The sequence below is a fragment of the Scyliorhinus torazame genome, chromosome 16, assembly GCF_047496885.1.
Source record: "Scyliorhinus torazame isolate Kashiwa2021f chromosome 16, sScyTor2.1, whole genome shotgun sequence".
Taxonomy (NCBI): Eukaryota; Metazoa; Chordata; class Chondrichthyes; order Carcharhiniformes; family Scyliorhinidae; genus Scyliorhinus; species Scyliorhinus torazame.
In genome coordinates, this window is record NC_092722.1 from 161404591 (window position 1) to 161418238 (window position 13648).

The 13648-nt window shown below is 38.9% G+C and overlaps 1 protein-coding gene across 1 annotated transcript in view; it reads right to left on the reverse strand.

Moving 5' to 3' along the window:
- wdr11 (WD repeat domain 11) overlaps nt 1-13648 on the reverse strand; it is a 158852-nt gene that overhangs the window by 19346 nt on the left and 125858 nt on the right. Inside the window, exons 20-23 of the mRNA XM_072479339.1 lie at nt 8691-8799; nt 8325-8387; nt 7801-7866; nt 2703-2868 (exon numbers count right to left, since the gene is read on the reverse strand). Coding sequence (XP_072335440.1) covers nt 2703-2868; nt 7801-7866; nt 8325-8387; nt 8691-8799 — 404 coding nt within the window. The remainder of the gene's footprint in view (nt 1-2702; nt 2869-7800; nt 7867-8324; nt 8388-8690; nt 8800-13648) is intronic.

Below are 13648 nucleotides of genomic sequence, written 5' to 3' on the forward strand. Positions count from 1 at the left end.
TAAATGAAAGAAAAACGCGACATTAAATATAACTGATTGTGTCATACAGGATGTAATTGAGTCACTTTGTTTTATCCCATTACAATCTCACCATACCATAAACAGATTATTTCATTATTAATGTTCCTTTTCAAATTCAACTACAAAGAGTCTACAGAGTGTCTTTTTTCCACTTTTTGTAATACAGTTGTTTGAAATTGCAGAAATGTCTGAGAACACTAAATAGCGACTGCTACCTAGCTCACCGTTAGCACGTTGATTAGTTATCAGAAGATAGCTATTAATTCCGGAAGCTATAGCATTTCTAATTTGTGTAAATTTGCACCTTCAGGTATCATGGGTCTTTTAAGCCAGTTTAAGCATAAAACGATAACAAAGATTCAAAAAACAGAAAATAAACATTAATGTTACAGTCTTCATGTTATGATCACATTAAAGCTGGTAATGTCACATTTCAGTAATACGACAAAAAATGTCTAAGGATGTTCAGAATAAGAAGTGAGCTGGGCATATTGAAGTATAGGTCCAATATTCTGGGGGTTATTGTTCTAAATGGAAATGATTGCAGAACCTAGTTACTTTTATATTAAATAATATTATTCTGAAAGTCAATTCTGCAATTCAATTCTGAAAATTTCACCACTGTGCCAATTGTAACCAAATCATTTGGTTGCACAGAACATGGGAGCAATCAATCATGTTGATGTAATTCCCACAATCGGCTCAAAACTATTTGTTCAATGGACTAATATTTAAATATACCACAAACAATCATTTACATCACAGGATGACTGAGTTACAGATTTCAGTTATCCATTTAACTCTTTGAGCACCCTATTACATATTTCCCATTTTACTATCACCTAGCTCTGCCAATCTTTTATTTTGAAATGAGATTGTAGGAAACATGTTACTGATTTGAAGTATCTTTCCGTTGAATATTTTCAAATCATGACTAGTCTCATAACTTGCACGATTGATAGCACATAAAATCAATCAACTTTTAACCAGGCAGAACCAAAAAACATCACAAGAATTGGAATGGAAATAAAATACCTTAGAATTAGGAATACACTACTCAAACCTTCAAGCCTATTCTGCTAATCTTGAGATCATGGTCAATATGTATCTTAACTCCATTCATCTGCCTTTCAGGACTGAAATTAGGAAACATTTCTTCACACAAAGGCGGATAGAAGTTTAGAATTCTTGTCTGTAGAAAGCAATTCATGCTGGATCAATTGTTAATTTTAAAAGTGAGATCGACAAGATTTTAGACAGCCAGATGCTTTAGGGATTTGGGACAAAATGGACTTAGATCAAAAATTAGCCATGATCTTATTGCAGGGTGAAACAGAATCGAGGGAATAAATGTTCTAGTTCTCTTCCATTGTCTTGTCTAGTAAAAAAAAGCTATTGATCTCATATTTGAAATTAACTGGCCAGCATATACTATCTTTTGTGGGAGAAAATTGTACATTTGTATGAAGAAGTGTTTCCCAGCTTCCTGAATGGCTTAGTTATGATTTTAACGTTATCACCCAGATTAAACGAAGAGGTTTATAACAATGCAAAGAATAGTCATTAGTTTGTGGATTGGGAGCATTTCGAAATCTGCAAAGGGCCACCAAACAGTTGATTAAAAAGGGAGAAAATAGAATGAGAGTAATCTAGCCAGGAATATAAGAACAGATTGTCAAAAAGAATCTGCTGCAAAAGATAGTGGGTGCCTTGGCTATGATTTTCCAAAATTCCAAGATTCTGGAACAGTCCCAGCAGATAGGAAGTTAACAAACATAACACTGCTTTACAAGTAAAGAGGGAGAGAGAAAACAGGGAACAGCAGGAAAGTTAGCCTGGCATTGTTCATCGGGAAAGTGCTGGAATCTATTAACAAAGTCTTAACTATGCACTTAGAAAAGTATAGCATGATCAGAACACAGCAACATAATTTTAGGAAAGTGAAATCCTGTTGGCCAACTTTATCCGAGCTTTTTGAAGATGAAGCCACTAAAGTAGATAAAGGGGAACACTAGATGTAGTATACTAGGATTTTCAAATGGCAGTCAATAAGATGACTTACAAAAAGTTTATACACAAGGGCTCACGGAGTTGGGGATGGTATGAAATCATGGATAGATGATTGCTTATTGGACTGGAAGCAGAGTAGGTATAATGGGGCATTTTCAGGTTGGCAGGCTATGGCCCGCAGAGTCATGATCAGTGTTGGGGCTTCATAAATTTAAAATCCCCGGCACTCTGCTCACTCTCCTTTATTCTCTGCCACTTATGCAAGTGTTTCCAATCAGGTTCAGGTTATGGGTATCCACCACTGTTGCCTCTCAGGTTTGTGCTTTCTGTCTCTCACTGACTTCCCACTGTCACTATCATGCTACTACCACTATCATGCTACTATCAAAGCACGTCTCTGGCACAGTTGTCTCTTAGACGCTCTCTTGCTTTTGTTGGCTTGATAAGCTTTTCTAAGGGACTGGGACGTGCTCATGGATACTGTTCAGAAACAGAATGGGGGTATTTGGGTCGGGGTCCAGGGAGAAAAAAAAATGTTAAGAAAAATCTAACAAGTGAATGACCAACTACAAGGACTGGTGTCTCGCTGGACACTGATGTTGCTTATGCAGCAGAGGAGGGGGAAAGCATATGCTCATATGAAAACATTTGTTAACTTCAATTTATATTACCTGGAAGTAGGAATGTTCACAGAGTGTGTCATAGCAAATATCTAGTGGGCTTGCTTGGCTCTCTTGAGCTGCATTTAGTTGAATCAGCTCTTTCCCTTTTGAGAAGCTGTACAAATAATGAGCAGCAACAGTCCAGAATTGCAGTTCGGACTCATCACCAAAAAGTCTAAAAGAAAAAGCAATTGAGTTAACTGGGCAACAACAGCACTGAAGAGTTATAACAAGGAGACACTATAAATATATTTATTAAACGTAGATTCGGCATGAATAACAAAAATCAAAGAAGGCAACTGTAAGGGAACAACACTGTTTCCTCTCAACAACAACTTGCATTTCTTTAATGATTATTACATAGAGGCATGTCTCAGAGCAGAAGTTTAGAATCAGGGGCCAACATGAAGGTTTGAAGAGGCTCGCTATTATTAACCAAACATACACTGTACTGTTCCTGTGCAGTCAATTTCACCATCCAAACAGAAATTTGTTCTCCATTTCGAGCGCTACCGATGGTAAACATTCAACTGTTTACCTGGCTTTCTTCCAGTCACTCCCTTCTTGGCTCGGCGATGCATGTGTGGGAGTAAATACAACGGCAACAGTGCTGCTGTCGTTTTCAACTTTGCAGCCTGTGGTCACTTTCCAATAGTATGTTAGCACTGTTGGAGTTGCATAGAAGACCTCAAGTGTAACAGCATGATGCTACAGTTCCCCTTGGAATAGGAGAAAGCCATGCTTCTTGCTGCCCAACATCCTGCACTTTGATCTGCAGGTGATTAGGCCACCTCACAGAAGGGAGCAAGTGGATAGAAAGGATTCAGGGCAATGCTGAGAATGAGTTTATCACTTAGGCGTGAGGCAGATTTGAATCCTTCTCAATACAAGAACTGTATTGAATCTTCAGTGGCATACACAATAAGTCACGTTTAAACCAACATGAGTGACTCACTCAATATACAAGATCCACAGGTGCCTTCGTTTCATTATTTCATAACTTTGACTAACACCCCGCTTCACAATGTAGATGTTGTGTTTTGGTTTTCTTCTGTATGGTTTCCAAATATACTGGTGAGAATGATGGTTCCTCTGGGGTGTGCACCCAGAACCTAGTCCCCGGCACCACAGCTCTGATGTACAGGAAAGCAGAAGGAAGTTTGCGAAAGCCATGGCGATAGGGGATTCAATAGCTAGGGGAATAGGCGGGTGTTTCCATTGCCACAAATGTGATTCCAGGATAATGTGTTGCCACCCTTATGCCAGGATCAAGATGCCACTGATCAACTGCAGAGCACTGAGGGGAAGGATGAATTGTCAGCAGTCGTGATCCATATTGCTACCAACAACAGAGATAGAAAGAAGTATAAGGTCATGCATGTTGAGTTCAGGGAGCTAGGAATAAACGAGCAAGCAGGACCTCAAAGGTGGTAATCTCTTGATTGCTACCAGAACTGGGGTGACGTGTGTACAAATCATTGAACATGACAAGCTTGAGAAAGCACTTCATAAAGCACACAGAATCCTTGCCTCTATAAATATGGACATAGAGTACAGGAAAAAAAAGAAAATTATGATAAACCTAGATAAAGCATTAGTTCCACCTCAATTAGAGCACTGTGCCCAGTTCTGGACATCACATTTCAGGATGCATGTGAAGGCATTAATGAGGGAGCAGAAAAGATTCACAGGGATGAAGAACCTCAGTTACATGGATAGTTTGGAAAAGAGACAATTAAGAGGAGATTCGATAGAGGTGTTCAAAGTCACGTGGAGTCGAGACAGAGTAGAGAGGGAGAAACTGTTCCCATTGATGGAAGGATGGAGAACCAGAGGAAACGGGCATGAGGAAAAGCATTTTATGCAGCAAATGGTTAGGATCTGGAATGAACAGCAGGAGAGTCTGCTAAAAGCAGATTCAAAGGAGATCTTCATGAGAGGATTGGATAATTATCTGAAGAGAGAAAATTTGCAGGACTTTGGGAAAAGTTTGGGAGTGGAATTAGGACAGTTGCAGAGAGCTGGCACGAACATGACAGGCCCTTTGCGCCGTAACCTTTCTCTAAAGAGAGGAGAGATTGTTTGATTGCACTTTTAGAATCCCACACTAAAGGAGGTGTGTAAAAGCAAGCAAAGCACTGCAGATGCTGATTTAGCAGATTTGGCAGGTGAAGCTGATGATTAGCTTTGATGAAAGGTCACTGACCTGAAATATTAACTCTCTTTCTTCCTCCCTGCTAACCTGCGGAGTGTTTCCAGCATTGGAATTGATAATTTTTGCTCATCACCAGAAATGAAATCACATTAAGTAAACAAACAAAAATATATTTTTAATTGCTGAACTAAATTTCATACAGAGAAACCACTTGCTTTGCGCACGGGATCGGTGGAATTTTTGTAACACCAGGCAGGAGGGAGAAATGTAAGTAGGAGAGGGAAAAAGCACAGGAGAAAGTTCTTGAAGAGGAACTTGAAGGGAGGAAGGTCACATGGCAAAGATGCTAAGGGAGAAAAATCCAGTAATTGAAGCCATGGCAGAATTCTGGTGAAGGGTGTATGATCCTGGGGCATATCAGTGTGCTTGGTGCGGAAATGGGGAGTGTGGAGGGGATGGTTTTGATGCGTTGATGGGCAGTGTGTGTCTATAGGCATGGACGAATGGTGTACAGGTGTGCAAGTTGTCAGGAAAACAAAGGCAGTTTCAAGGAATTAATATTTGCATTGGTAAATATTAAGTGGGTTAAATTAGTGTGTGTGTGTAAGGAAGGGTAAACCTACAGTTAAATTCTTGCTATACAATGGTGTTTCTATGTGTGAGGGCTTTGGTTTCAATTTAAATTATGTTTCTATTGTGCTTAGAGAGGTTACAGCGTGAAAAGTAAACAAGGTTGCAGAAGCAGATTGTTGCTTAGCAACCGGGTGCCTTTTTAAGGTAGAAAGGTATTTTGAATATAGTTTCAGCTGAATTTGTTGGTAGTTGGAGATAGGACATCAGGGAGTGAACATCTCTCTATTCTGCCGGAGGAAAGCTTGACAGGACAAAGAGGCTGCAAAAGACAGACTTCCCAAAGAACCAGATAAAGTCCAGATAACCAGGAAATTGAGACAGAAAGAATGTCTTAGGAAGACTGCAGCTAAGGGAATGGAGAGCAAGAAGCCAAACCAGGTATTTTTCAGGAGAACTCAAGGGAAAAGAAGGCAAAATGTTGCGCGTGAAAGAGACAGTTGCAGTTAACCAGGTTCAAAGGTTTGGTACCATCTTCATACAGTATGGGAATCAATAGTTAAAGCAACTGTGAAGACAAAGAAATCTTGAAGGGAGGTGTAAAATCTATAATCAAATCTTTTATGGATGCCTCTGAGAGAAAGCATTGTGTAAAAGAAGATTTCAAAGTATATATTTTTTAAATCGCCAGAATTCAATGAGTCGAGGTGGCTCACAATACAAGAATCATCAGGTGGGATTTTGAGGAGTAATTCACAGACATTTACGTGGGTTCAGAGAGGAGTGTGTCTAACCACGGCCAGCGTATGTGTTTTAAGAGGCTGTCTGCTACTGAAACCACTGTAGCGTAAGATATACTTTAAAAAAATCTGTGGTAACCTTAAAATCTGTATATATTTGTGAAGCTAAGGGGAGGGTAAAAGAGTATTGTAGATTAATCCAACTTTTTATGTTTGATAAATAAAATTCTTGTTGTTAAAACAAAGAAGCGGTCCTGTGACTCTGTTCCTCCAGGTTTTCCCCCCCAAAAGTCATTGTTATGGTCTTCTGAGCCAGGGTTCTATTCCCGTCCAATTATAACACCAACTGGAATCGTAACAGAGTGTTCCAAGTATTACATGCTTGCGAGTGCAAATTGTGCATGTGGATGGGTGAGAGTGACGGTAGTAGTAGTTGGAGTTTTCGTACTCTGCTGTGCATGCGAATGCACATGTCAGAAGGGTGATAAAGCGTCGATACTGCCTGGAAACTGATTATTAGTGTACCTCTCGAGTGCTGATGGTCCGTAGTGAGGAAGGGCAGACTAATCAACATCCGATGGTTAAGTGCCAACTAGCCAGAGTTTCAGACACTGAAAAATCAAAATCTTGACCTTTCTCAAGCAGCAATATCTTTGTGCACTGTGATTAGACTAATTAAACTCATGTAGCGTGAGGATAATATATCTCCTGCCTTCGGTGCCTCATTTTGAAAGCTAACTGTGGAGTCAGCAGGTACAAGTTCCACACCAGGACTCAAGCACTCAATCCAGGCTGAAATTGCAGAAGTGGTGCAATGATACAAATATTCTTGTTTTTGGTGATATGTTCTACTAAGTTTCCAATGGCCTATTCTAATGGCTGGGCAATTCCCACTGCACAATATGAAAAAGAGGAGGACATTTCTCCGTATCAACAAACACTGTGCAAAAAAATAAAACTGGATATTAATTTCATCACTGCTTGCTCTGCACAAAATTTATAAAGCAGTAAAAATGCAAACAAGACACTAGGGTTTACATCTAAAGGGTCAGAAATGAAAAGAAGTGAAGATACATTAAACTTATATAGAATCTTGCCAAGATCTAACTTAAGAGTGCCTTGAACCGTCTGGTCCAATTATAAAATGGATATAGAGGCACTGGACAAGATGCCAAAAAACATTTATCAGGATGATCCCAAATTGTTTGAGGTTTTACTTAACAAGATAAGTTGAACTGGTTGGAGCTCTTTGTGGTAGAAAAGGTTGAGGGCTGAGATGATAGAAGTCTTTTATGAAACGGTAGACATAGAGAAAACATTTCCACGTGTTTGAGGGGGAAGGGGGTGGCGGCGGCCTCAAATCTAGGAGTCGTAAATAAAAGGCTGTCACCAAAAGTCTATGCGGAATGTAAACACTGGCACAGACCAGTTGGACCAAATGGAGTGTTTCTGTTATAAAGTCTATGCAATTCTATGAAAGGTCAACGTGCACAAGAAGGAATAACAAGTTGTGATTGCAATCAAACACGATGCCATTTGGTGATCTTGACCGATGCTGTTTTGCAGGAGTGTAGATGGTTAAAAGTGGAGGGCAGAATTGAAGGTGGCAGGAATCTCAGTAATCTAGCTTAGTCCTAGTTACCTTGCTACTAGAGAGCATCTCTGCAACATCTCAAAATCTGGATCTAGAAGAAGACACTGGATGTCACTGTAAAGAAAATAGACAGCATTTACCATAATATATATACATATACCATCTAGAAAAACAAGGGAGCAGGCACTTGGGATTACCAGCAGCAAGTCACATCCAAGTCCCCCATGTCACACAGAATATTGCCATAGAAATAGATCACAGTTCATTCATTGCTGCTAGGTTTAAATCCTGGACCTACCTAGATAACAGTACCATAGGAGTAGCCGCACCACATGGACTGCAGAAGTTAAGAATGTGGCTCCCACCACCTTCTCAATAGCGATTAGGAGTTGGACAATAAATGCTGGTCTTGCCAATGATGTCCACATCCCATAATTGAATGGAGCGAAATTCAAAAGGATGGGATTTTTGAAGTGTCAATACACACTGTAAGGTTCATATTTTAAATAATACAAGATAAACCATTTAAATTATGTCGCAGAAAACCTTTTTGAAATGAAAATCCTACTTACTATGATATAGAGTTCAATTGCTCCAGCATAAGTAATTTTACTTCTTCACTTTCTGAATAATGACTGCAGGAAACAGCAGGTAAAAAAGTGAGGATAGTCCGCCATTCAATATACATTGCTGTCACTTTAGGAATAAACAACACAAACTTCAAATTGATAGAAAATTAAGGTACAGAGAAATTAGCAACTCTTAATGGCTTCAACAATATGTTGATATACATATGTTCTGTAAATATACTTCTTCTCAACTAGTAGGAATGGTAATAGCGATGCACTGTCACACCACATATCGACTTCCCTTTAATTATTTGTTAAATTGTCTGACCAATTTTGAAACAAAAAGGTTAGGATTGTACACATACTTACATTTGCATAATATCCAGGGAATATTGTCCATTCCATGGTTGGTGCAATAGGAAAGCTTTCAATACAAGACAAGATCTGGGAAGTAGGAGGTACGGACACCAAAGAAGATCTACAGAAGAAAATGACAAATAAGGTAATTACTCTATATTTCCTCATTGAGTCACAACTCTCACTGCAACATGATTTTAATTAGCTGCCAAACAATTATCCACATAAGCACAGCACTATCCGTGAACATGTTGCTGGGAGTTATATCAAGTTAGGCGAGCAATAAGAATCAGGTCCTGGTTGGAAGAGCAGCAAGCAATTGTGAAAAAAAGAGGACGAAAATGCAGAAGGTACTGAAATTGGCTCTTTAACCAGCTGAGGCAGTAACATCGCTGAACAAAGAAAGGGGTAAGGCAGCATGCAAGTTAGAGGAAACTTTAACACAGAATATAAAATAGGAGAAGAAATAACATTTATCAAATACAGTTCAATAAATACAAACAGACATATGGATACTCTTGGGCGAGGTTAGTTTAATGAGAAAATCTTTTGACTAAACCATAATTTTCCAGATTGTAAAAGGAATGAACATACACAATTAAAGGAGTCATCACAGCATAAAATCAAAGGAGTAAAAAAAGGGGAAAAAAAGATTGCGAAGTGAAAAAAATTACATTTAGATCAAAGATGTTTCCTTTCAAAATCATACAATTTCCAGTAGCTTAAAAAGCATTATACATTTTCGTGAGGAACTTTTAAAAAGTCAGTCATTACACAAGTACCGTACAAATACAAATATTCAATTCAAATCCACCACAGAGTATTAGGAAAAATCTTTAGTGCATTTGAAAGTTAAATAAAATCTACAGCATGAATCTATTTCTTCCTTTGAGTGTAACTAACTGCCTCTGACCTAAATCTGAGAGAGACGAATTGAAAGATAATGGAAGATGTTTGCTGTAATGGTGGAGTTCCATCAGCAGGTGGAGTTCAGGCTGTGCATCAGGAAAATGAATAACAAAGCATGATGAGAGTTAATACCCTGCTCCTCATGGGTAGAAACAGATTGTTATTTGTCTCTGCAATAATTATGGTCAACTATGCATTATTCATAAACATAAATCACACAATTACACTAACATTTCAGCACTTAAATCATAAAGGATGACAATGTTGTAGTTTAGTCAAATAACATTATGAATTAGAACCATGGAAAAGTTACAGCACAGAAAGAGGCTATTCAGCCCCAATCTATCTGCATTGGCCAAAAGAAAAACGCGGGGAGAGAAAAAAAGAAACTTGTCATAACTTTTAATCCCATATTCCAGCACTTGGCCAGTAGCCTTGCAGGTTACAGCACTTCAGCTGCAGATGCAAGAATCTTAAACATTTCAGCCTCAACCACCAGTTCAGGTAATGAATTTTATACACCCACCATCCATAAGTGCTCTGTATTTCCTTCTGCCAATCACCTTAAATCCATAAAAGTTATGATTCGGTATTTTTCTGTAATGTTAACTAAAAACCATATTTGTAAGTATACAGAAGCAGATACTTAATTAATTCATAGAATGCAAGTGTTGCTGGCAAGGCCACTATTTATTGCCCATCCTGTCAAAATTAGTCAGTCAGTTGATTGAGCCGAAGTCTTTTGATCATCTGCACCTAACATTGCCTGAGTTCAGTGCTTATTTTGAATACTTATCTTAGGGGAAAGTGTGCCTTTATAAAAACACTATCACAATGTTCCTTCAGTCAATGCAGAAATCAGCAGAACCTTAAGACCAATTTCTGCTGCCAGACTAACTGAATTCTGTGTAAGAGAATATAAATTCTTCAGCACTTTCTGCAACACATTACTCAGTGATTTATTCACTTTAAAAAAAAAAAGAAAGTGTGATGTTATTAATTGTTTAAACTAAATCACACAACTTTAAAGAGAGGTACTTGAACCACAAACTTCAGCTAACAGTTCAGGAGAGGAAACAATGAAATCACAGTAATGGAAATTAAACTCATCCAGGTATAGGAACAGGAGCATCACCATCAGGAGCAACCACAGGAGCAGGAGAGCCTTGAAGTTGGAGAGATTTGAAGTCACAGCTGGATGATATAGAACCATAGAAAATAGGAGAGGAGTAGCCCATTCAGACCAGGCCATTCGAATATAATCCTAACTGACTCAATCTCTCCTCATACGTCAGTCCTGCTATTCCAGTTTAGTAAACCTCTGTTGCACTCCATCTATAGCAAGAGCATCCTTACTCATTAGGAGACCAAAGCTTCACACAATATTTCAGGTGTGGTCTCACCAAGGCTCTGTATAATTGCAGCAAGACATCCCTGCTCCTGTACTCAAATCCTCTTGCCATGAATGCTAACATACCATTTGCCTTCTTTACCACCTGCTGCACCGGCATGCTTCCCTGCAGTGACTGGTGTGCGAGGACACCCAGGTCTCATTGCATATTCTCCTCTCTCAACTTCTTTTTTTTATTTTAAATTTACATTATCCAATTCATTTTTTTCCCAATTAAGGGGTAATTTAGCGTGGCCAATCCACCTACCCTGCACATCTTTGGGTTGTGGGGGTGAGACCCATGCAGACACGAGAAGAATGTGGAAACTCCACATGGAAAGTGACCCGGGACCGGGATCAGACCCGGGTCCTCGGTGCCGTGAGCAGAAGTGCTAACCACTGTGCCATTGTGCCGCTCCCTCTCAATTTCTAGCCATATAAGATTCTCCGTTGATAAGGAAGTCTTTAGGAAGCTGGAACAACAATGCAATACTTGGTATAAATTATCAAAAAGCCAACTCGGCCTCTCACTCTGTTCCAGCTTCTGATTGTGCTGTTTCACTGTTTGAACAACGAAAGAAATCCTTACATTATCATGATAGTGAGGAGTGGTCCTGACAGCTTCATTCTCATCCTATTATTTAACCTCATCCCATTATTTACGCACCCATTACTTATTCAGCTAATCACAAGAGCAATTTTGGCAATTATTTTAAATGGTTTTTTTTAAACTGGGATTTTAGCACTCCTAAATGAATTCTAAAAATGTAATTCACCAATAGTGCTGCATTATGGTAATTGTGTCTTGGATGATAAGAACCATAAGATTAATGTTCCAGCCATGATCTCAATTCATTTGAATGGAATTCCATAGGAACATTCATCTGGAGCATACTGCACTTTGCAAACATAGAAAATACACTGCAGTTGCCAAAGGGTAAGGTTTAATATTAAAACAAGTTAACCTGATTGAACCCATGCGACTGGTTAGGAGACTGGCTTTATAGTGGCATTATCATATAAAACAAGAGCTGACAAGAGTTAACTAAGTAACAAAGTAAAGGTAAAGATTGTAAAATGTTGTTCAAAAATCTGGTGAGAGTAGTACCATTGCGGAAGACAACAAATCTATAGTGACACAAAATATTGTTCTGAAAAAAACGTACTTTTAAGAGTCTATTGAAAGAACAGCTAGCCTCAACATTTCAGGCCATGTACTTTGCCCATCGTCTGGACAAATAACCGGAACAGGTAGTTATAGATAGTGGAGGATGGAATATGGGAGGGATTTTACTCTAAACATTTAATTCAGAGGATACACCAAACTATAATCAATTCGTCAGACACAATGATCAATTTTGACGTTGAGTCACTGTTCACTAATATGCCCATACCAGAAGCTGGTTTTATCATCAAACAGCTTTTGGAAGATGACCTTTCCATATCCAACATAACTGCAATGTCTCGGATCAATTTAGGAGCTTTTAATGATTTGTCTAAACTCAACATTATTTCAGTGTCCAAGTTCCTATTTTAAACAAACAAATGGTGCTGCAATGAGACCTCCACTCTTATCAATTGTCATTAACACCTGTATTGAAGAATTCAAAGAAGCAGCACTTCAATCAACTGGTCTTAAAGCTAAACTCCGACTTTGATATGTCGAGGTCACTCGCAGGGAAATTCAGGAGAACATCATATGGTCCTGCAACAAGTTAACAATTAAAATTTCAATATTAATTTATCATGAAGATGAAACAACTTTCCATATTATTTCTCGTTTTCTCATTTGCAAGACTCATAACGGCACAGCATTATACTGAATTTACCGTAAGCCCACTCACAGTGGGAGATATCGGAATACCAATATTTTCATTAACCCGTTACCCTTGTTACCACAGCCTGGGTTAGGGCGCGGTCAATTCCAGCTGCCCCCCCCCCCCCCCCCCCCCCCCCGACTTCGGAGTCACAACATAAGTGAAGTAACCAATAATTTTAATACATTTTTCGAGATCTTGGCCCTAAATGCTCCAATGACTTGCAGGCACCAGATTTGTAAGTAAAACAAAAAAAACTGTTTATTTCTAACAAGAAAAAAGTTAAAACATGTAATAATTAAACTAGAATAACGGCCTGCTAATCTATTACTTTCCCCTTTGACCTCGACCCAAACACACACAAGACAGATGCACATAGAGGAAGGGAAAGGGATAAAAAGATGTGGATTAAAATCTGGAAGAAAGGGGGATTGATTGATTGATATTTATTGTCACATGTACCGAAGTACAGTGAAAAGTATTTTTCTGAGGCCAAGGGAACGTACACAGTACATACATAGTAGACTAAAGAATGTGTTCTTGTTGCTGACGTTGAAGTCTTGGTAGTCAGCTATCTTCCCAGGATGCAAAGTGTTGAAACCAGCAAACGGATTGGATCTTCTGGCATGTTTCAATCAGAATTCACAATTATCAGCTTCACTGAGACAAGACAAGACTAGAGTTTTCCAATTATCAGATTTTAAAAAAGAGATTTTCAAACAACCAAGCCTGCCTGCAGCTGGTGCTGGTCTGGATCTTCCTGTAGGTTTAACTGGCTGTGGAGAAAGAAATCAAGCCCTTAGAGAGGTCATCAGGAGAGAGAAAGAAATGAAAACTGTGGCTCTCCCAAGCCT